Here is a 26633-nt window from a genome sequence, read left to right as displayed (position 1 = left end):
CGTAAATTACTTTATTACCCAAAAAAATGTGCCTTGCTGACACTATTTGAAAACTCTTAAAAAATAAAGTATACATTGTTTAATAATTTCTAAAGGATGAAACATTTAAAATCTCAATACAATCTTGCCTTTGACTTACGCATTGTTAATTTACTTACCTACTAATTTATTATATTATTTTATTCGGAGTGACAAAAATTATTACTCCGCCATTTATTTTCGGGTGAATGAATTGTGTTTTCGATGGTTAAATTAGTACAAAAAAGTTTGATAATTTGACTCGTGCAATCCGCTATAATATTCCTATTAGTTGCCTTTTAAAATATTTGGTATTATTTAAGATATAAATACGTTTCTAAACAAAATTGTTTATATTATTAGTTTGGTGTTTTTTTGCTACATTCTAGTAAGTTTTGTGTTTTAATTTTAACTGTGTGTTTAACTTGATTTTTTAATAAAAAATTGTTCTAAAAGTTGGTCAAAAATGTCATCAAGCGAAACGTGTTAACCGAAACTATTGAAAAATATTTTGTCGCAGGTAACGTAACGCTGGCCACATACCTACACAATTTGATCATTTAAAAAATGATATTGAGTGGTTATTTATAAAAATAATGAAGGTATAATAAAGTAGTAGGTAATTCGTGTAAATCTGCTAAAACCACATTACATTACATTAGGAATTCACTCCAATAACCATTGAAGTGGCAACAGATGGTATTCATCTCAACAATTAACTTTTGTTAAAAAAAGCTTATGACGTGTCGTAAACCCCTCTTTTTACGATGTTTACATTTGTTTTGTAATTTACATTATTGTTGAATTGCGACTATAGTACAATAAATCTTGTGATATAACTACTACATTCATTCATTTATTTGCCATAGGTCATGATGAGTATACTTTTTTGTAAGTGAATTTTGTTGCTTCTGGTAAGTTTTGTGTTTTAATTTTAACTTTGTGTTGAACATATTTTTTAATAACAATTTGTTCTCTTAAAAGTTAGTTAAAATTCTCAGCAGGCGATACGAATACCTTTATATCGTCGGTGTATTGTAAAAATGGCGAATTAACCAAAATACTATTACAGGAGGAGAATTTTTAACCTTTGATATTTATTTATTAATTACCTGTGGATGAATACTTTCCTTATAATAGGCTTTATAATATAATATTTTAAAAAGTCTATTATGTTAAATTCGCTTTTTCTTCGTAACACTAAGTGGATAATCACCCTTACAATTATCGTTTTTAATAAGTACTTTCCTGTGGGATACAAATTCGCCATTTTTACATAATTATATTATTACATATATACCTATATACTATTGTCGCTGGTATCCAAACTGATTTAAGATAATTCTGGCCACACGCACAATTTGATAATTTTGTGGATATTTATAAAAATAATGAAGGCTTAATTACGTAGTAGGTACTTCGTGTAAATCTGCTAAAACATTAGGAATTCTTTCCGGTGGACAATACAGTGGCAACATCTGTTCTGTGATTCAATAATTATTATCATCTCAACAACTTGACTTGTGTTAAAAAAATATTTATGATAAGTCGTAAACCCCAATTTTCACAATGAATAATGAATGATTTTTTCTACAAAAATGTGTTTGGGCCATTGATGGTTTGGGCAGAAAATATTGAATAGCCTTCTGCAGAGTTTATTTATTTGGGACGTTCCTATTGTATTACAATTATTATTACATGCATTGTAGCTTGTGACTTTAAAAATAATAGAAATAATACATAGGTAGTGTGGAGAGAACTTTTACTTAATTTTTGTTTGTAAATTTGTTTAAAAAAAATATAGGAATATCCTTTAATAAAAATGTACGGCTATCATAATATCTGTATTCTATGTAGGTACCTATTATCATTTCCATGGCAATAATAATGTGAGTAGGGAAGGACAAACAACATAGATTGAATCGTTTAGAATAAGTAGGTACTAACAAATTAGGTACCTATGTGTCCAGTGCGGACATCTAATTATCTTAGGTGGTGTTAGTCATAGATTATTAAATAAATACGGTGGTAGATGTATATTACAATAATGGTAACCAAAGCATCACCATTGTAACATAACATGCATACAATACAATATTAGTCCTTATAATGTTGAATATAGTAGGTACTAATTAATGACAATTTTATATTATTCTATAAGAATCGCGCTTAGCAACCTGAGTTTCACCTTCCGTCATGTTTTATCTTATATAAATGAAAATGACACACCATTGGTAATTTAATTACAAATAATGCTATGTTTACGTTGTTTGGATGACTTGAAACTTTTATTAGATGTAGGTACGGCCTTATGCCCCTTATAGTGGAGAAGGTTCAAAATAAATCTTTGAGAATCCTTTAAAGCTGTGTGGATAGTGGATACTATCCATGGTTTTATCCGATTGATTTCTCAAGACGTATGCTTACATACTGTATTCTGAAAGTTAAAAAGAGAGCTAGGTATTTAGGCTACGTACTTTTTCCAACTTATATCTACCCAGTACAAATGAGAACTCTGCCATTATTGGTACTTAGTATTGATTTTATTATATATTATTTTATAACTTTCTTGATAATCTAAGTTGTTTGTTCTGCCAAGGTGCAATAATTGCTAATGATAATTGGGCAGGAAATAACTATGTTCAACCAAATCGCTTCGGATAATCGTATATTCCACCTGCGTGAGAACGAGTTTATGTGAACGCTATTTTATAAATTCTTGGTATAGGTAGGCACTTACTGTTTTTTCTAATACTATTTCTTTATTTTTTAAACACTATTTTAATACTATTTCTTGATGTTTGATATTCTGTGCTCGTATTTAAATGGAATTTGTAAAATTTTCTATAAGTACGTAAATATTTTTTTAATTTGAATCTATAAGGTACTTATGTGGATATGTTGTTTGTTATGACTAATTAATTACAAACTTATCTATCCCAAATGAGACAGTAAGTTATAATCAGTGACGAGTGGTGGTAGAGGTATCATGCACTGGTTATAGTGGTAGATAAAGTAAAAATAAAGAATAATACAATTTTTGACGGTATACTTTGTTAAAACAAGATTATTTCGCCTGCGGCGCTGACAATCCTTACCAACCTGCCCAATATAGATCCACGTAAGAAGTTTAAAGTTTATTGTTGCATTTTTATATCAAAAGTACGTACGTACGTAAAGAAAGGATTAGCATAAGTACTTAGTTTCGGAAAATTATACAGCGTTCCTGTTCGTGAAATTTTCCATTTCGAGCACTGCTTATATTATTTTGATAGCCCTGTTTTCTGATTGGCGGACAACGTGCAGGTATTTATCAAATAATAATGTTCAGCGACAGACAATATTAATAATAATAATGTTTCTTGAAATAAAATCTCCGATGATTAGTGATTTTTGCGAAAAGATCGATATAAATTAACGTGCTTACGTGCCGAGGTCCCTTTCATACTAAATTATAATTGAATTTCTTTCTCTTGAGCCCCCTCTTAAGGAGTTGTCGAGTATATACACAATAATCAACAATTGCATCGCACAACCACTACTTACTCTCTAAGTAAAATAGCGTGGGCCCCCAGGCTACAGCCCTGTCACCCCCCCCCCCCATTGACAGTAATTACGTATAGTGTACCTACGTACAATCCTATTTATTGTTTAATTAATAAAATGATATGTACTTGCATTTCCAGTTTTCCATAATAGGTATAAGTTATTTGCAGATCCATACATCTACAGTTACCGTAACGACACACTGGACCGGAATTATTATCGTCAAATGTGTGTAGTCGTAGTGACGTGTAGATACATAATATAATAATATAGCCGCATTCAGATTTAAAGTGAAAGTAAAGCTATATGCTCCCAGCGAGCCGAAAACTTGTCGCCAATTTTGTATGAAATTTCGCAAGCGACGTATTTTAGGTAGGGATAGTGATGGTCAGTGACGCAGACTTAAAATACCGTCCACTTTTATAATTAGTTTCAAAAATCTTAAATTGCCATCCACACCGCCCTACTAATAATTAAAGTATCCACGAAACCTAGTCTCATACAGTAGTAGCTACGTGATCTGTGACGCTGACGGGTTTGGAGGTACCCTTATGAAATATTTGCCTGTAAGATAAATCGCCACAACAATAAGTATTAATTATTACAAATCATCTATGTAGTAAGATGTTTTTATTCTTCGATTATTTCTAAGATATCGATACTAATATCAGCTGTCTGCTTTATGGAAAACCGCCACTGCTCTCAAAAGTTGTAATATTTATACTCGTTCTCAATTCACCGCCCTTTATTATGTACTGCCCTGTGCAACGCATGACCTGCCTAGCCCCACAGGACGTGGTCAATTATATATAGGTACCTACTAACTATACCTACGTTCTACAATTTATTAATAGCAGAATGAATCATGACCAAAGACGTTGAATCTTCTTCAAGATAGAGTTTTCTGTGGTTTTCCTCAGTGGCAATTTTCTTTGACGCAGATGACTCAATCAATTAGTCAAAAGATTAAAAAGGGGGTCTTGAAACGTCGTACAATACAAAAAAAAACGCGCGAAATTTCAAAATAACGTTAACCATTGAATTTGATCATTATCTCAGCCACTATCGATCCTATGGTAGATGAAGGCATCAATCTATTTACTTGATGCCACCTTTGTTAGTCTTTAGTATTTTGTTGCCACGTCCTTTCGCTGTACTTGATTATCTCATCAATCCAGCGGGCTCTTGGTCTCCTTCAGATCTTATCTTGAATACCAAAGAATGATTAGATATACATATTCAGCAATGATAAATAATTCTTCGAGCGATATGGCCTGTCCATCTACGCGATATCTTCACTAACTCGAGATTTTTACGCTTTGCATTATGTATCCATTAATAATTATTTCTTTTTCAATCACACCTCTCCAAACTGCACTATTTTTTTATAACCTTGCATATTATTGACGAACGCAAATTATAATAAATGTATTGTCAGAAGTGTCTATAATATTATTGATTATTAGGTTTTAGGTACCTACTTAGTATTATGGCTGGCGAAACCGCCAATACACTAATAAAATAATATTGTGGCTTAAGTACCTACCATCGCTGACGAGCGCGATAAGATAAGCTGCATGCTGATTGCGACGAGAATGATTCAAATAGTTGCGTTTGCACAGGTGTCGTGTTAATACGTTTACCATAAAAGTGTTACGATAAAGGCAATCAAAATGGGCACATTGTCACTTTTAACGTCATGTGTCAAATACATGTTGTTTCTGTTCAATTTGTTGTTTGTGGTGAGTACCTACCGTTTTGAAACACATAATATTATGCATATAATATTATGTAATATGCAATATTATTGCATAATATAATAAAAATCAATATACCTATCAATATAAATTGGCTGAATTAATAATATCTAGTACCAATCGATTCTATAAAACACACCGTATGTGACTGATGATATTTGTGTATTTGTAATAATACCATGATACTACTGTTTGTCAAGTAAAGCGAATGATTGTAAATAACATCTACGACATCTACGTGATGAAAATATACAAATACCACTAATAAATGTTTATAAGACAAGCAGTCTTCTTTTCTTGGTCAAAGAATTACCTTACGTGAAATCGAATTTCGATAAAATTCATGTTTTAAAACCAATAATTCTTGGTGATTACATTCCTACGTAATGAATATTTCACAAAGTCAATAAACTTATTTTGTGTTGTTTTTTTTATGAATACATGCTTTTCTAATAAATACTTAATTATAAAACGTCCAATAATCTATTTAGTAGTTCTTTATACCGGATTTTTGATAGACAAATTGAAATTATTAATCGACAATCATTATCTCTTTGAAATACCTACCTAATTAGAGGATTTACGCGTTTGAGTTCTCATATCAATATTATCCGTACCTATGTAGGCTCCGATTAGTAAACCATCAAACATTATTATTATTACATATTCATATTATACTAATCATTATTAGGCAAATTATACCAATCCCATTGCAATCGTTCATTGTTATTTCAATACATTATAATTTTCAAGAACTAAAATAATATGCCTGTTTCGGTGAAACTATCAATGAACAATGTATGTAGGTACCTACCTATATTGTAAATAAACATACGGCAGGTTGGTATTGTGTTTGATTTTGGCTAATAACATCAGTTCGTATTTTGTCAAATTAAAGAGTTATTATTGCCATGTCACAAAATTTCGACAGATTAAAAATGCGTAAGGTCTCGAAACATCGCTAACCTGTTTGCCAGACAACATTTAATTGGATTTATGTAGGTTGTGCGTAAACGTCTTAATGTTATCAAAATCAACTCAAGGCTGGTGTAGATTTGCTGAGCATACTCAATATATTGGCTCACCAATCAGGGCCGGCATTCGCAAACGCGAGGCCCTAAAAGGCCCAAAGTATATTATTTTCCACTCCAAAAATATATCAAGGGAGTAGGTATTATTAGTGTGTTGAAAAACATTTCAAAAAATTCTGCATGGATATACTTTCCTAATATACTATCTATATTATAACAGTTTACGATGTAGGTATTTTGATAATATAACAAAACTGCTTATCTAATCAAAATTATAGGTACCTACTTTACTAACATTTTTATCGACAAATAATCCTTATTATTGAAAAATGAAGTTCTTTCGGCAACAATTATTAATCAACAGATAAAAATATGGAAGACAGCAAAATACTGGCTGCTTTTATATTAACAATTTTGTTTTGTACTATTATTATCTCCCATGGTCCCAATTTATTTTGAATGTGTTATTAATTATTCTATTGTGTTCCTGAATTCATCAGGGACATGGCGATTTCGATTTTCCCAAAAATCTACGATTCTACTGCACTAGGGACCCGTATTATAAATGTTGTACCTATACTCACTAAAATATTTAACTAGTAAAAATACCAACTTTAATCAATCGTTTTTTGTCGCTTTTTTATTACGACTCGGCGCGAGGTCCGATTGGGCCCAATCGGTCCATTCGCTCTAAGACCGGACGTGTCACCAATATCAAAACAAACACCTATTATTAATTTAATGGGTGGTAGGGTAGGTACCTACCCACATAGAATTATATTTCCCATTTGACATAGGTACCTAATTTGCCCTAGAAACGAAAAAATAACTGAAAGAATAGAATGATATTAAGCATGCATAATTTTAAAATACGTCAGATGGGTAAACCCATGGCCCCCACAAGCTGACAGGGCTCTAGCCTGGGGGCCCGGGCTCAGGAAGGGCCCGGTGTTGCGAGTCGACTCGATAAATGAGATAAATACAGATCACAATTTTGCTTAAAAAAAAGCGCTATATTACTTCAATGATATTAATAATTTCAAATTGATTGTACGATGCAATTTTTAACTGTGCCGATATTCGACAACTCCATAGTTCAAATGGATGTGCTTATTAAAAATACAAAAAATCGCTACAAATACACCTTAATTTTATCGCGTATACCATTTTGGAAAACGCTACTGCAGCGCGTCAAGTCATTAAGGCCTAAGCGATAGGTAGGGGGGGCGCCAAAAATCCTATCCTGGGGGCCCGCTTCAGGGTGTGGGGGCCATGGGTATACCTACTAGGAAAATCTTTTTTAAAAAAATACGACGCGCGACAGGACATTAACATATTATTGTTATCACTGGATTCGCGCCAATGTACTTTACCAATACTTGCATGTTATAACGACGAAATTAACTAGTAGTTTTTACATGAAATGCTTACTAAATTGAGTTAATTTAAGCATTCGGTTTTGTGTTTTTAAATCAAGGGAACAATCGCTCGAAATTTTATTCGTTGAATTAAAATAAATAGTTTATTAGAATTATATTAGTTTGGTTACTTTCGAGCAAGGTGTATAATAACTAGGGACCGGATTTATATGCTATTGCATGTTTTGTTAGGGTGTATGCACAGCTATGAGAAATGCACAGAAATCCGTTTTGAAAGACGCAGAATCCAAAAATAAAATTTTACTGTGCATATAAATGCATATTTGCGATATTAGTGCATACTTCGTAAATAAATGCATATTTTAGGATATTTGCATTTATATATATATTTTTTTTTTAATTATTTTATCGAAATATAACTAAATTAGGTAGGTAGATAGTTTAGATGCACTTGCATTTTAATGGCATCCCCGAGCTGTGGATTTATCAAAAAAACTAGGGCACCTTTACTTAATTTTTGCGCAACACCACTGTGGACGTTGAGAGGTCGTTTCCTGCATATAAACAAAATACTGACGGATATGCGGACAAATTTAATGCCAGAGCACAATATTGCAAAAAATATTGTACTTAACTTTTTTTCGGACAAAAAAAAAAACAGTAAATAGTATTTACTATTTAGGAATAGTTGTGTGTCGTTTTTGTTTTTTAAAGTTGTGTACCTATAGTTTACTTATTCAATTATTTTGTACATGTAAACAAACTATTTCAAATTTGTAATTGATTAACTTTATACTGATTATTTGTGTTTTTTTGTTATTGTATATTGATTGAGATTATTAATTTGTTATTCGATTTTTTATCAGTAAGTAATATTGGATGAAGTGGGTATTTACAATTTTTTCCATAAAAAATGTAAATTTTTAACTGCATATTTCTTTGATTTTAGTGCATATTTTAATGATTTTAAGTGCATATTATGTGCATGCATATAAGTAACATGTTTTTTGTTGCATATAAATCCGCCCCCTAATAATAACATAATGACTTTCTTCGTAGTTTGTGGAAACAACATAAATGCACCATCTTGTAAATAAAATTCAATACGACTGAAGCGATGGGAACACCGTCAGCAGTAGCGACGATATAAAAAAACTCACCTACTTCTTGTGTGCTGGAAGAAATGGTATCTACTCACCTTACTCATCAATACTAACTCAGTGATCAGATGACAGAACCTGATATGTGCACTTTTGTTAATTGTGCAGGAGAGCTGTTTTAAATTTAGAGATTGTTTGAATCTTTCTGGCGAATATGTCTTTTGAAAATAATATAATGTAACGATGTATTCGAAATGAGTTTTAGATATAGAATAAGTATTTCAAAGTTTTGATTCCCCACGTTTGGTAGAAAAAAAGATTTTCCAGATTTTCCAAGTTATCATGTTTAGCCATCTTATGTTCCAATATGTTATAATTATATGGTAAGATAAGCTAACATGATATGTGAGGTAATTGGATAATAAAACTTCAATAAATAGCTTAACAATATATTATATGTTTAATGCTTGACACAAATTAAAAATGTTACATAGGTACATATTGATACAGACACTGGCATCAAATATTTTCAGAGGGTAGCAAAAATAATTCCTAATGAGAATTTTCCGTTCCATGAAATAATATGAATTCAATATTAAGTATGTTCTTACAGGTAGATATACTAATATAAAGAAACGATTTAATCATTAAGTATATATTTTTTTAAATTTTAATCCTCAACAATATCTTCTACGTCTACATTACCCTCAAGTTCCTTGCCATCAAAGCCATCTAATTTTTAACAACTTCAACTTATTACCTTCTTTATCTTATTTGCGATGAATTTGTGAATTTGTAAGTAGTTTTAAAAAGCAAAAAAAGGATTTTGGGACATTATTATCACTTCAAACAGCTTCCGATCTCTGGCTACTCTTACAAATTGGAATCAATCCCGGAGTACCATATTTTTTAAGTTCTTGTCGTCAACCTTTTTTTTGCTATCTCTATTCTTGAATGGTCACTATCATATTCGAGTCTAGTATGATAGGATAGAAGAAGTTTTTGGTCAATCAGCTTCTTCACCGAGGTATTTTTTATAATGCATAAGTAAATGCCACATTAATATTTCTGTTCTGTCCATCTGCAGCATCTGAGTATGTGACAACGTGTTTGATTTCAGGTGAAAGATTCATGCTTTTATTAAATACACATGATGCGATGTCATTTGAACCTCTACACCGGTTGACTTGTGCCACATTATAACCTTCGGAGAAAACTTGAGAAGAACATTCTCTAATGGTTAAATTGCACACAAACAATAATCTTTTATAGTACACAGTATTTGTGGATAATAGCAGACATGGTAGAACCTGTTGTAAACAACTATAACTAGTTGGTTTGATCTTTCCTTAGCTGTAGTTTTATCTCCTGATTTACTGTAATAACCGTTATGTGCACCCATGGAATGTGCATTGTGTTATTTGGAGATTTCATTCCTTGCCTCTTTGTAACGTTTACATATTGTAATATATTCATCGCCGTATGTATCTAAATAAGGTTTATTGAATTTGAAACCCGTTTTGTTAAATACATAATAATATGCAGTTTTCACACTTCCACTTTCCAACTTCATTGTGTTATATTCACCATTACATAATTTTAATATTTAAATGACTTGGTAAGCATATTTTAATAGGAACATCTTCACATGCGTAATGGCTTTCGTGTTTTGGACCCTTTCTTGTAAATGCCATCAATAATGTTCATCAACCAATTTTTTTTGTGGATGGCTTCCTCTTAAATCATGTCCATGAAAGCCAGCTGGTGATGAATTTGTCAGAATGAATTGTTGTAGTATCTGTTAATTCAACACCACTAACTGACGTTTGAGGATCAGATTCGACGGATTTTTCTGGACAATTAATTCTTACACCGATTTCCGCATCAATATTTGCACCTGATGGTATATAGAGAGAGAGAGGTATTTTTAAAACTACGTTACCTATGAGAGTATTCCTCCAGTAGATTTATTAGGGTTTTCTTTATCCTGCTGTTTCTTCGTTCTTCGTTCTTCGTTAGTTCCAACCATCTTGTCATCTTAGCCATCAGATATTTTGCTTTATAAGCTTCTGCCAACTTTCGAAAATCAACATTTTGGGGATATAACAAAATGCCAACGCTCATAACTCCAATACTAGTGGGTCTACGATATATTGGGTTTTGTCATCTTATAGATCTCAACGAGAGGAGTCTGAATATAGTGATAACTCAATTTCGTCAAAAAGTCGAGTTATCAGGTTTTGTCATCTGATCACTGAACTGATCTATAATATTAATATGTATATTCTGCAAAATATATGCTGATTAAATGATATTTTTTAATAATTATAGCCTTATCATGGAAGTATAAGAAAAAATCAAAACTAGGTAGATACTAATATATGATTAGATGCGATACGATGCAATCAAACGAGATGGTATCTACCTACAACGACCATGACGCAAATGACCGACAACGCCAACACGTACATCGAGCATTTATATCCGCTTCGTTCCTTCGTCTCGCATTCGAGCAAGAGGCAGATATTGAATATTCCGTTCATCCGAAAGTGCTGATTGGTGCTAGAAATAATTTATATGGCAGAACAATGTTTGCCGGGTCAGCTAGTAAATATATGAAAAACTACCCTTGATAGCCACCGATAGCGGCTTGTGGCAGTCTTGTGTATAGAATAGATGCGCAGGTGTTTGAAAAGAATACAAATAATTTTGCTTCACAGCTTAGATCCAAAGTTGTAACTTACGACACAATGAGTAGATTTCATCATCGAATTAAAAATAAATTTTGTGAAGAGAGACAATTTTGGAAATTCACAAAATATGTATTGATCAGTTACATAATATAAATATATGATTCAGAAAATATTCCAACAATAATTGTTGACGAACTTCAAGCGTTCTAACGTGGACTTTATTTGGTGACTGATGATTTTAAAACGACGGGCAAATGGTATTAGACATATCACATTACACAAATACTCGTAAATTTAAATTATCGCGTGTATGTCGACTCTTAACAAAATTAATAGTTGGAGCATTTCATCTAATACAATATTAAGTGAGATCGAAATATTGATGGCTAGTCTTTTTTAATTCCAACATTTCTACTCACCTCTGTCTGCCACAAGCTCCCTCCATCGCCTTGGCCACAAGGATGCTGTATTTCTTTCTACCAACCACCGCAGTCTAGGTCTCTCTTATTCCTACTGGTCTGTTGAAGAGGAGCCCTCTGGTGGTTTGTTGTCTTCCATTCTTGAGACGGCATGCCCTGGAGTCGCCATTTGAGCTTTCTTAGCCACGTGACACCTTTCTTGCATCTTACTCCGAACTCCGAAAGTCCAATACCCTCTTATATTTTTCCAAAAGACCCACCGTTCCGACCTATATACTAATATAAATAGGCTTAATGGGGGTTTTGTATAACTTTATTTTATGTTTTTCTTGAGAGAAATTGTGATCTGAAGTGTTTCTGAAAACCATAATGGAGCTTATTTGTCAGAGTAATAAATGCTTCTACTAACACTATTTGGCAGCTTTCGTATTGAGGTGATCTCGAGTATATAATTTCATAGACTTTAGAAAATTTGTAGCCATTGATCGTGAGCTTCATGGGGTTCCTGGAGTACAATTCCTTGGTAGCCCTTTCCAGTGCAAAAGCAGTCTCTTTTGGATCTGGGTCGGATCTATATCATCGACATATCCGAGGAGTGGCACGGTTTTATCGTATAATAGGTAATATTGTTTGGATTTGAGAGTGTCTGGTGACTTTTTTGAGCTCTATATTGAATATCACCACCCTGTCTGAAACCATACATTTCGTTTTTTCCAATAATTCCTTTGTCAAAATAATGTTTTACAAAAACAAAATATGGAACCCGTTTGAGAGACGCTGGAGTCGAACATAGACTGCACAGTAGCGTGCCGCGATATCTAGTAAATTATTATAAAGTGGGACTATCATCGCAATTCCAGTTTTTTTTAATATGGTAATATCATTGACATTATTAATTAGTAAGTCAACGCGTTCGAATAATACTGAATCGGTGACGGAGATAGTTACTTGACTCTATGGTATCTAGGTTTTATCGAAAATGCGCGGCGACGTGTAATTTTTGTAATTATTAATTGATACTTATTTGAATAATTGAATTCTAGATTTTTTTCAAAAATATTACTGTGTTTACCTGCTTGATGGTTGCTGTCAAAAAGATTTGATTTTTTCTCGTGGAGACGTCCTTACTCGTACATAGCCCACTTTCAGTTTTAGAATTTTTATAGAATAGTTTATATATAGATAATATATAGAATAATTTTATAGGTATACAGAATAGTTTTCAAAACTGTCTATCTCACTTTAAAAGTTAACACAGTCAAAAGAGATGCTGTTAAAACATAGCACTTTTTGACAGTTGATACGGTTAATTTATTGTAACAATTCACCGGCTCGATACATAAATATGATAAACTACCCTTGATAACCGCCCATAACTGCCTATAGCAGCCGTGTATGTAGAATAGACGCGCATATGTAGTTAAATATGATTTCATTGAGATTTTAAAGGGGAAGCATTAACCATTCCTATTTTTATTTAGTCAATCAACTTGGAAGTAGTTTTTGTAACCACGGGGAAACTTGTGTGACTTCATCATCTCACTCAATTCGTATTGAATGATTCAATTTATTATTATTTATTTCACATTTAATGTGAATCCGCACAATTCAAATTGAGGCGTAGCATTTTCGCGCAGTAGGCTCTTTGAATAGTAAAATTGTTTTACGATTAGTGTCCAGAATCGAAACGTATCATTTTCACGACGAATGGTACATTGAGTATTTATTTGTTGTGGTAAAAGCAAGTGTTGTTATTTAATAGTATGTAATGCGTGTGTTCTCAGACAAATATAATACGTTTGTTTAAGTTGAAAAATCACAAAAGGAGATTGTGGTAGATTGATACCGGAATAGTAATCACAGACAAGTTGAAGTTGGACATGCATGGTATAGATAGAAGAATCTTTGGATTAGTGTTGTTTTGCATATTTTATTTTTGTGTTTCAGATCAGTGGGATTATCCTGATAGTAGTTGGCGCTGCTGTTGCTGGTGAATATAAGCTGTATCAGCCAATTTTGTTGGATTCTGCGTACACGTCAGTACCAGCTCTTCTTATAGCCATAGGAGTGATAATATTCATCATATCCTTCTTTGGATGCTGTGGCGCAATCAAGGAAAGCTATTTTATGACCTTAACGGTGAGTGATATCAAAACAACTATTTAATTAATATAACAGTTCGTAGCAGTATTGCCAAGTCAAAATTTAAAATTTCAGTAGATTTTGACAAAAAAAATCAGTAGATTTTGGAAAATGCAATACCATATTAGATATGATTTTAAAATATGAAGAACACTCACATTGTGGAGATAACGACTTTCGTGCACTTCATTATATGTTCGTATAATAATTATGAAATCATCAACAATAAAACTATTCAGTAGACATGAGCCCTTTTTGTAAACCTTTGAATAATACCTCTTGTTATAATAATAATTGTTCAACTTCGATTTTATTTGTTGATAAATGTTAGATTAGATTAGTAAGTATGTTGTTAATGTTGTTATGCTTATATGTAACACAATACCTAATAAATAACATTATTTTATTATAAACAATGATGATGTCAGTGGGAAAAATGGCACTCTTGAGTAGAGTTAAAATGCTTTCTTTGTCCATTAGAAGCGTCATACATAAAAAAGGCGTGCGTTAATCATTTTTCAAGTATTAAAATAATAATCATCAGTTTACAAAGTATCAGTAGATTTCTTGAAATTTCAGAAGACATGGCAACGCTGGTTCGTAGCAGATAGGTACGCGTTTCTGTAATGCAAAATGACTCAATTATTTATTCGTTACACGATTTAAAATGGGACCTCGAACATACAATACATTGGTATACTAAAATTGTAATGTTAAAAGATATTTGTTTTGATAATAAAAAACCTTTATTTATGATCATCGTTCACGCGTCGTAGAGCGAGATATTTTCACGTGCCATATAAAAAAATATTACCGAAATAATTCAGAAAAAAGCGGATGACAAAAAATCATGGAAGCTATTTTGCCAAATACTAAATTTTTAGGTAAGTTTACTGCTAATGTATGTTTTAAGATTTGTAAAAAGAACAGTGCGTCGGGCCTCTACGTCACTTAACGCGCTACTGTTTCGTAGTATCATAATATTTAATCAACATTATAATCATCAACAATACTCAACACGTCATGTAGAAGTCTGCGTTCTATAGTATATTTATGTAAAAACTAGGATTGCAATCCCGAAGAGAATTTATTAGTATTCTCGATGTCGACCACGTAGTCCCGGGATTGGTGAATGAAGCTTTAGAATAAAATATTAAATTTCATATATTTATCTATGTAAATTGTACCACCTCAGAAATATACCTACTAGAAAAATATTTTTGACAATACATCGGTAGGTAGGTACAGAGCGGCACTTAAACCCGCATCCACTGTAACAATGTCAGTAGCGCACCCAGGGGGGGGGGGGCAGGGGGCCTTGGCCCCCCCCAAAATATGAAAATCATCAGAATGATTTTACATATTGAAATCGAAAGCCAATAAACTATACCTTGGGCTTAGACAAACAACACGGCAAAAAATGATTTGTAATTCTCCAGTACCCTTTTTAGTAATATTTCTTAGATTTTAATTTCTAATACAAAAATTTCGAAACACTAATGTCAGGTTTTTTTAGAAACCCGTTCCTTAATGAAATTCTCGGTGTCCACCCGAATTCCGGAGTGGTATAGGTCATGGCTGGGGAGGGTTGACAGGTCTAGCCTGGGGGCCCGGGCTGTGGGGGGCCCGGCGTGTCGGGTTGACCAGATAAGTGAGATAAACACATATCATAAATTAGCTTTAATAGTAAAAAAAGTCGCCTGCGGCGCTATTATACTTTATGACTATCAACATTTTAATTTATATAAATGTCCAATATATTTTCTGATTATTATGTGTCGATAGCTCCATTATTAAAGTATATGACGTACTGAAAATCGCCAATAATTCACTGTATAAGTACCCTCAATTTGAACTAAAACACAATTTGAAAAACGTTAATGTAGTGTTTCACACTGCCTTTAATCTAAGCGGTGGATAGAAATACCCTAGCCCAGTGGTCGGCAAACTCATTAGTCAATAGAGCCAAATATCAACAGTACAACGATTGAGATTTCTTTTGAGAGCCAAATTTCTTAAACTTAAATTATATACGTAGGTAGTTTAGTTAAAGTCCTAATTAAATTATAGGTAGGTACACTGAATAAAACTGAATATCATACGTAATAATGATCTTATTTATTAATAAAAATTAAATTGTAAGTAAGGTATCCATACAATTGAATCATGATAATGACTGACAATTTCAATGTGAATAATGGCCTTGCATCTCCTTGTAAAGTTTGGGTAAGTCAGGTTCGTATGTTGTTGATTTAATTTTAAGCACGATTCCAGGTTCTCATCAATAAATCGATTTCTCAATTTACTCTTGATTTCCTCTCTTGGAAATCTTTTTACTAACCACAAAACTTGCAATATTTACATTGTTGAAAGATTTTATTCAGTACCTAATTAAATACAGAACTTTATTTTTCTTGACTCTTCTCCTCAGCTGCTTTCTTCCTTGCATCATCGACAGAATATTTAGCGCAAAATTACTAGTTTTTAGTTGTAGTATCTCTCTAAATTATTTGAATGCGTCAATTTTTCCCGACACATAAATACAGGTCGGGAAGCCATTTAAGTTTTGAATAAACGCGAAGTCTCGGTCTACTCAACATTACATTTACGGATATCCTCTTCTATTTTCTTTGCTTCTTCTTTGTAGTCATGTCAAATATGACAGAGAGCATCTGTGGCAGAGCCGCACTCAAAGGGCCAAAGAGCCGCAGTTTGCCGACCACTGCCCTAGCCTGAGGGTCCGTTTCAGGATGTGGGGGCCATGGTGTAGGTACACCGAGTGCAATAGACAAAAGACCGATAAACGAGATATAAGGCTGTGTTGTATTGAGTAGGTTGTGTATAATTTAAAGGCAATAATACTTTTTTTGTCCATTTTCAATTAATATGTTGGATATACTGGTGAATACTAAAGATAGATTAGATAAACTTAACCAAAGTGAAATTTATCTATTAAGTTGTGACTCTTGTGATGCCAAATATGTTGGACAAACGGGACGATCCTTTAATACTAGGATCAAAGAACATTTAGCCTGTGCCAAAAATGGTAATGAATCTTCAGCTTTTGGAAATCATTTAAGTTTAAATAATCACTCTTTTAATATCAGTAAAAATTTTAAAATCCTGCATTTGAATGAGAAATCTATAAAATTGGATAAACAGGAAATCCTAGAAATTAATAGGTATAAATTTTTGCCAAATTCTAATTTGTTAAATGATCAATTATATTTTGTGTCTTCTCCATTATTGTACCCTATTTAATATTTGGGATTGTCATAACATAACTTTATATATTGTACATTATTTATTATTTTTATTGAATTCTGACTCATATTTTGGTTGTATTTGTTTTTTATTTCATCTCACTTCAATTGATAATTTTATTTTATTTTTTATAAAAAAAAAAAAAAATTATTGTTAATTTTGACTAATTAGAATTATTTGTTGATATTAATGTTATTGTAAGTGTAATTGTTTCATATTTTGTGGTTTGTTAATATTTTAAATAATTTGTTCAATGCCTCTGACGTAGTATGAAATATTAATGTCCAAGCTCATTAGTTTTAAATTAGTCTGTTATTGGGAAGGTATTATTGGACGGATAATTATTATGTACCTATTGTTATATTATTTCTACCGCTTTGAATTTTGTTTGAAAAATATTGTTTTAAAATAAAAAAAAAATGTATTCAGTTGAAAATGTCCCACTGAGGCGGACGAAACCGGTCCTAATATATTAATTAAAAGTGGAATAAGTACTATAAAAAATTGCGTTTTATTAAATAAAAACAACAATAATATGTTGGAACCTAAATATTAAAATACCAAAAATCCGCAACATTCTGCGAAAAGAACGACTACACCCACTACGGTGGTGGTGTAAATCAAAAGAACATTTTTTTCGGTGGAATTCGGAATAAATATTGTATTGTTGTTTTAATTTAATAAAACGTAATTTTTTTTTAGTACTTATTCCACTTTTATTAAATAGATTAGGACCGGTTTCGTCCGCCTCAGAGGAACATTTTCAACTAGTTGAAAATGTCCCTATGTATATCGCCATGTATTGTGAAAATATGTAAAAATATTTATATGAAGAAGAAAAAGAGCCTATGGGACTAATTTACATTCTCCTTCTTGGGCCCCCCCCAATAATAATTCCTGGGTGCGCCACTGAGCAATGTTATATTATTTACTTATCATCTTTTATTTTTAATTGAATATTAATAATCTGAAAACAAGAGTATTACAATAATAGGCAGTGTCGCATCAAGCGGCGATGTGCCAAACACCCGGGCGGCGGGATGCAGGGGGTGGCATTTTTTTTGAAAAAATTGACTACGGCGCAATTTTTTATCCATATGAAAAATACATTTTTTACAAATTGTGCTTTGTGCTTCACCAATACATACATAATATATATATATATATATATAAACGCTTTACACTAGAATTCAGAATGTTATATTATTATAAATAAGTCATATTTTTTTTTGTTATAAGTATTATGATGATAATAAAATAATTGTTTCGAATTTTCTTTGACTTCTGTCATATTTTCACTAGATTTTTTTATGTTGGGGGGGGGAGGAAATTTTGGACTGGCACCCGGGCGACAATCACCCTTGGCGCGTTACTAATAATAGGAACATAAATCTACTTTCACACTACATACACCATTGTAAATAATTCTGTCAGTTGGATCCAAATAAATGCAAATAAAAAATATGTAAGTAAATGGATTTTTCTGTTTTTAGTTTGCGATTTTGCTGATTTTGGTATTCATTATGGAGTTGGCTGGTGGAATAAGCGGATACGTTCTGAGAGGAAGAACATACGAAGTCCTCGAGAAAGCCCTCAACAAGTCGATGACAGAGTATACTACCGATATCAAAGGAAGTGCATTTGTTTGGGATACCATGCAAAGGGATGTAAGATTTTAAAAAAATTCTAACAAACGATATCACAATAATTTATCGGTGTTATTATATAGACGAAGCATTAAATGAATTCAGGTTGTGTAGGACTTGGAACGTAACATCATTCCAAATGGAAGGCATCTGCATTAAAAATTATAGAAAAAAACATACACACAAAATAATTTCTATTCGTGGCAAGTTAAGAGATTTGTTCCAAATGTAAAATCGGGACAAGGTGCCGTATACTTGATTCATCAATGATCAAATCATATTCTGATCCTGATGAATGTTATCCTGTAGAGGAAAGAAATACTGCAGAGAACCTAGCGGAAAAATACGAAGCTTGCAATTTGAGATTTTTTTTGATAATTTACAATTTCAACTGTATTAATTAATTAATATGTATCTGAAAACATTAAAAAGATTTTTTATTTTTTTTAAATTTAAAGATAAACTTAAAATTGTAAAAAAATGTAATAAAATTTGAATTCGTTGCAAGGTCACCTCTTATTATTACATTATATTTTATGGTCATATTTATTATTAAAATTTAGTTTATTAAGTTTTCAATTTTTTGTGGTTTAGATTTTTCACTAATTCTTATAAAATTTAATATCTTATATAATTTTTATAAAAATATAAATGTGCATAACTTGAAATCCTTTTTATTTATATCCGATAAATTAAATTTATAGCCGATATAAATAAAAAGGATTTCAAGTTATATGAATGCGACTCTCATAGTCCAGTTTTATCTTCCGGTAAGGTCACAATATAATATGTGACTTTGTGTTTCTGTAATTGTTTCACTGCTGCTACTATACCACTGTCAGTGGTAGTCATAGCATGTTGCAGTGTTAGAAAGAATAATATTTTTTTAAATTTATATAAATAAGATATTATTGGGATGCAGTTTTCACATCACCACATACCTACATATTTATGCGTGAAACAGGATTCAAGCATGCATCATTGTTTTGTTTTTACTGTAAAAACTTTGCACGAAAAGTTAAAAGCATTTTATTAATAATATTGGATTACATTTCATGGACTCCCGCGTATCAAAGCAACTGGCTCCTAACTATGTACTTTGAATATAATGGATCGTTTGAGAATGAGACATTTACAGAATGTTGAAAATAATAATGCATATTTGTTTTAAGTCGATTTACTAAAGTTGATCACCAGGGCAATGCACCATTTTAATCATCGGTACCTCAACTATTTTTTTTTTCAGTTTGAATGCTGTGGTATAAATGGGATGAAAAATTGGGAAGAGGTAGACCCCACATCGTTTCACGATGGTATACTTCCGATGTCGTGCTGTAAGCCAAAAGATGGCACGATAGAACCTAAAAATTGTACAATAACTTCTAAGGATTTTGTTTTTGAAAAAGGATGCTTAGACTTAATGTCAGATTTCATTCGATCTCATGCGGGCAGTTTGGGAGCCGCCGGATTGCTCATTGGCATAATACAGGTACCTAATTAATATGCTTATTTACTCACATAATACTGTCGTCGAATTTGCTAATTATACCGAGAAAGCGCCGAGCTACTGAACTAATAGTATACACCAGTGGTCTCCAAACTCATTAAGGATGTGAGCTACTTTCAGAAATTCCGTGTACACTGTACACCCAAACGTTATGTTATGACATAACAAAGGCACTCTTGTTGGCTAGATATAACAATTTATGCGAAATTAAACGCCGCACATAATAATATTAAATTTGAGCTGTTGTTTTTTTAACCTGCCGTGCCAACTTTTACATCCTAAAAAAATATTACACAATAATCTGTTAACTTCACAGCAATATTTTGATAATATTTATTGTTGTGTAACCAGAATGTATTCATTTTATTATTACGCTCCCACGGCAACCGTTATAAATGTGGTTTCGAATACGAATGGCTAACAAAAGTATAGTACCCTCCACATAACTTTGCAATTGCACATAATGACAAGGATTTGTGTGCAATACGTACTCAGTATGATTGTATTAGTAAATGCCAGGCGCCTGATTGGTTTAACTCACGTTTTAGTATTCAAAATAATTAAAATAAATCAAAAAAATCTATTCCAAATTGCAAGGTTACGTGACGGGTAGGTACTTTAACAACCATTCCTAATTTAAAAGTTTTTTTGACAAAATCTTAACTCTGCAGAAGACCAAAATAGGGGTTTTTTTTTAATTTTGGCTTTATATATAGAAGATACTGTTAATTATTAATAGCTTATTCGCTTATTCACTTAAAAATAGGTACAATTATCGCTTTTCGATTTTCCAAAGATCCTTTCACACTTTTCTACTTCTTTCACAATACTTCTGAGATAGTTCTGAGCGTTACACAGTTGCAGCTTTGCCAACTATTGTTGACAAAAATATGTACCAATCAGACCAACCAGCGTAAGAAATAATTAACAAAAAATGTTATACGTTATCAAAATTAAAAAAAACGCCTAGAGACCGAATATTCAATGTTCTTTTATTGGATCAACACGTGTTTATTGTTTGGTGACTAGTGAGTAGTACAATTATCATTAATATTTATATACTTACATAATATATATAATGTCACATAAGTAGGTACTATTAATATTACGTATTTTGTAAATCGTTTAGTTAGACATTAGTAAGTTATTTTATATTATTATTACAATATAGAATGGCCAGAATATCCGATTATCGAGAAAATCTAGCTTAATCACAAAAATGCAAAAATTTAGCAAGAAACGTTAAGTTGACAAGGCTGCATAATCATATCATTTTATAAATGAATAATATACTTTATCAGCTCTCCCCCTATCTTATCCACACCCTCTTCATATTGCACATGTTTTCTTTGTAAATGTGTAAATTACGAAAATAAAGACATTTTTTTGCGATAGTTGCAGATATTTCAAGGGATTAAATTCTAATTGATTAAAATTCAAATTTCATCAAGCACCTTCAGTCAATAGTATTCATTAATATCCGGCGCATCTATTCTATACACAAGGATGCTATCTGTGGATGTCGGCAGCTATCGAGGGTAGTTTATCATATTTATGTTTTGAGGCGGTTAATTGTTGCTATAGGTTAACCGTCTGAACTGTCAAAAAGTACTATGTTTTAACAGCACCTCTCTTGCCTGTGTTAACTTTTATAGCGAGATAGACAGTTTATAATATATTGAAGTATTTTAATTGTCAACACCCACGATGGCCGCGTGGCTTAAACGCCGGGCTATAGAGTCGAGGGTCCCAGGTTCGAATCCTGGGTCTGGCAAGTACACATATTGTTTTCCAATTTGTGTATGAGTCAGAGTATGGACCTGATAGGTTGACCAAGTGGCTGACATCCATTTCTCGTAAAAATAAAATGTGTTAATACAAACCTCCACTCTGTGGAGGCCCATATGATCATATTAGGATCGGACATGGTCGAAAGAAAAAAAAAGATTTAAATTGTATTAAGTATAAATTTATATTATAAATATGATAAACTACCCTCAACAGCCGCCGATAGCAACGTTGTGTATGGAATAAATGCACAGGAAGATTTTATACGGAAAGTCATAAAACGCTGTAGGTAGAAGTTTACATTAATTATAAACACTACCTACTCTTTAAAAAAATGAATATGTTTTTGTTTTAGGGTGTGGGCATAATTTTCGCATGCCATCTAGCGAAGAGGACAAAGTTCGAAACATCCTAAATAATACAAAAAAAAGAAACTAGGTACCACCAGAATATTTAAAATATTATTTTAAAAAGTGTTTTTGTGTAAGATAACTGTGAAGCATCGTTTTCCTTCATAATTATTTAAATGAAATGTATATGCCTACATCGATAACTTTTCAAAATAAATGTAAAAAAAACATTGTTGAACAATGAAATGTAACCTACATACTTAACTACTAACTACAAAATATAGTAGTTTATACAATAAAATATAAATTATGTATATAAAGTATGTGTAATTTTTTATTATTAATTCTCAGCGGATGGTCATAGTAGGTAAATACATTAATAATAACAGATAATAATAAGATATAATACTTGCATAATAATAGATAATGATACTAATTGTTAACACCTTAATTAAGGTAGGTATAGTTGAACATGGATAAAGGTCTTAAAAACGGAATGGGGAGAGATACAAAAGTACCCAATAATAATAATTTTACAATAAATAAGTTCTCTTGCCCTTTGTCTGGCAAACTAAATGGTAAATTATATTATTATAACATAATACACAACATAAAATTGAATACCTGCACCAGTGATTCCCAACCAGGTTCTGCGAGAATATTTGAAAGTGTGTAAAAAGTACATGTTGAGACCTTTTTCAAACGAAGATAAGTATCTGAGGGAATGGGACAACTGGACGCCAGGACAATTGGATGCCGCACTGTCGTAGACACGTATACATAACGTAGACGAGGAATTTTAATCAGTTTCTATCTACTACTTAGTAGTTTTAATTAATTTTACTCTTAACATAATGTTTTTTATTGCTGATTGAGAATTACCATGCCTAAGGCTTTATATAAAATAAAAAACTCTTTTTTCGTTGGAACTTAAATATATGCACGATTAACTCATTATTTACGTGTGCATATTTAAATTCTCGCCAACTATTAAATCATAATATAATAATTTACCTAAATATAAATAATAATATTACATATTTTTTTTTAAAAGTACCTATAAGTACCTAACGTCTATTTAATTTCGAATTGCGTGGCGTCCAGTTTTACCGGCGCCAAATCGTCCTAGACCCGTATCTGAAGTGTAGGTAATTAGGTACTATTTATTTCAAAAGTATTAGGTAGATATTAATTAATAATTAGTATCTATAGCCGTCTTGGGAGGGTAGGCAAGTCATGCATTGCTTATGGGTGGCAAATTAATGAAGTAATAAAAATAATACAACATCTGTAGTAGTAAAGGCACGAGTAGGTAATTATTTAATTGCATTAAAAATAAAATCAAAATATTCAACTACATCACGCATCCTCTGTAAAATATCCCTGTCAAAATACTTATTTTTCCTCTACTTGTCTGCTTTCTTTATATTCATGTTATTTAAATTTACGACACTAGGTACTGCTTTTTGTTTCAGCATTATTTTATTAACTGTTTATACAAAAAAATCAGCACTCTTAGATTCGGTGCGCTCCGGTCTATCTAAAATATAATAAATAATATTATATTATTCTGCCAACGAGTTTTATTTAAAATGCTATATTTTACAGTTTGTATTAAGGAAAACGAAATACAATACAAAATAGCTTCTACCTTTCACCGTATGTAATTATTAAAACATATTTGTAAGAAATATAAACATTTTTTTACAAATAAATTATTTATACCAATTTACATAATATTGCGACACGCTTGAGAAAAATTGGAATAGTAAAATGGCAAAGATTAGTTCTTCTAATCACTGCAAATCCTATAATCGCATTGCACTTTAATTTAGTGTCAGTGAAGCAGTCTGGCCAACCGTACTGTAACAAATAGTATTACATAATATACCTACTACTATTTTGAGTCACGCAACATAATGATATAATACTATAATTTTGAACAATAGATATTTAATATAAGAAAAAATCCGTATAACCTTTTCCATTATTATATTTTTATATTTAATAGTATACTATAATGAACATAAAAGGGTGACAACATTGTAATGAGTGAATCCATGTCCGCTGCCATAACTAATTGAGGCGTCTAATTACAAAAAGCGGCAAGTCCACAATTCAATATTATCGGGAAACAACGTTTTTATGTTTCTAGCTTCAATTATTTGTTTTATCATGAGATTTCTTCCCCGTTGTATTCTATGTCGAAATTAGAACCAAACGGCAATTTGTTTCAGCCGATAAACTCTTAAATGTAATAAATATAGGCAAAATAAAATTGGACTTAGCGCTACTTGTACTTCACTTTTTAATTTATCCCGCATAAGGCACATATTTCCATGGCACTGTCATAAGTTTACTAGATGCTACAGCATGGGAGACTCCCTTTTCAATATTGAACGTTCCCTTATTGGTTGACTTAAACACGCGCAAAACAACCAATATTTAAATAATATGAAACACGGACTTGGCGCTTTTTGTAATAAATCGAGACTTAAAATATTTTTTTTCGCAGGGTTATGTCGCGTTTTGTAAAATTATACAAAGAATACGTGCATATTTTTTTCTCGATTTTGACCAAATGTGGACTTATCGCCTTTTGGAATTAGACGCCTCAATTGTAATAAAGTATCCTTTATTTTTACTTTTTGCTGTTATTATAATAATAGTGGGGCTCAAAATGAACTGGAGCACAGCTTGAATTCAAGAAGTCCCCCAGATTAAAGCTCCATCTCTTGGAACAAATATTTTGACGGTCTGAGTTAAGTAGGTAGTTAAAATTTTCCATTTCAAGTGCCGAACAATAGAACTTTTCGGTTGTTATAATAATGGCAGATAAATGTACCAGGATTTAAACTACCTACCAATATTATTGGAATATTGCACTGGATTATTATATTAATTAATTCAACAAATGTTTTTATTTTTAGGGATTGAGCATAATTTTCGCGTGTCATCTGTCGAAGAAACTAAAATACGCATAATCAGAAGAAAGTGGTAGTTATTTTGTATGAACATAGGTACCTACATCTTTGTAACGTTAAACAGCCAAAAAATAGATTTAATGAGACATTATTATGTATTCTATAAATAATAGGTTTAAAAGTGGTCACCAATATACTAAACATATTGTGATATCAGATCAACTAATTTATTTAAAATATTGTTGTACAAAATCTATAGTTGTTAGGACCTATTTATACATATTATATTATTATAACTATTGTCTAATGTGCCTAATTCAATCAGTGGATTATTATATAAATAATATTATTGTATCTACTATTTGCAGAATATGATATGTGAATATAATACAAAATTATTTTATTACAAACTGAACTTTTTAATCGGAGCTTTCATCGACTGCAAAAGCGAATCATGCATATGTAGGTACATTGCATAATATATAATAATTATTCTTCGTCTTCTCCTTGCGGTGCTAACTTCGGTTCTAGCTGATGTACTCTATCGTCTCCTACACCATACGATGGATACAGCGGTGGCTGTAGCACCTTTCAGATGGTCGTGTATTAGACATTTTGAAATACCTAAATAAATCGATTGGTGAAATTAGGGTAAGTGTGTTAATACAGATAAGCTAAGATAAATAAGGGGAAAATTATAGTCGTCATAAACATATTACCTATTTCAGTGGGTCTATTCTATACTTATCGACCGATAAAGTGAGAAATATTATCAAACTTAGGGTAGGTTTGTATCAAAGCATTTTAGCACTTATTGTAACAATTACAATAAGATGTATATAATTGTTGCAATAAATGCTATATTTTAACAATTGAGTATTGAAATATATAATAATAGGTTGAATTTATTGGATATACATATGAGAATGATATTCGATACGTAGTGACGGTAAGTTTTATTAAAAACTCTTCATATCCTGTGCCTCACGGTTATTGCTGAAAATGCAAAGATCACTCTAGATGGAAGGAGCTTTTCGGCTATACCTGTAATTTATTATAGAACTCTAAA

General features: G+C 31.8%; 1 protein-coding gene across 3 annotated transcripts; it reads left to right on the top strand.

The window, feature by feature from the left end:
- Nucleotides 1-5170: 5170 nt before the first annotated feature.
- On the top strand, nucleotides 5171-25974 carry Tsp29Fa (Tetraspanin 29Fa). Of its 3 annotated transcripts, XM_085957475.1 has the most exons (6): nucleotides 5171-5306; nucleotides 13891-14082; nucleotides 18843-19016; nucleotides 20242-20484; nucleotides 22646-22728; nucleotides 25571-25974. In XM_085957475.1, exons 1-5 carry the CDS (start codon nucleotides 5238-5240, stop codon nucleotides 22703-22705), a joined length of 738 nt encoding a protein of 245 aa, XP_085813601.1. In that variant the 5' UTR covers nucleotides 5171-5237; the 3' UTR covers nucleotides 22706-22728; nucleotides 25571-25974. The 3 variants fall into 3 exon arrangements, with proteins under 3 accessions (XP_085813601.1, XP_085813602.1, XP_085813600.1); XM_085957476.1 differs by lacking the exon at nucleotides 22646-22728; XM_085957474.1 differs by lacking the exon at nucleotides 25571-25974 and having other exon boundaries at nucleotides 22646-22963.
- Nucleotides 25975-26633: the final 659 nt, after the last annotated feature.

Source organism: Rhyacophila brunnea, unplaced genomic scaffold (genome assembly GCF_057557595.1).
Source record: "Rhyacophila brunnea isolate RB1 unplaced genomic scaffold, BYU_Rbru_1.0 scaffold_7, whole genome shotgun sequence".
In the NCBI taxonomy this organism is placed as follows: Eukaryota; Metazoa; Arthropoda; class Insecta; order Trichoptera; family Rhyacophilidae; genus Rhyacophila; species Rhyacophila brunnea.
This window is presented reverse-complemented; position numbering and strand designations above follow the sequence as displayed.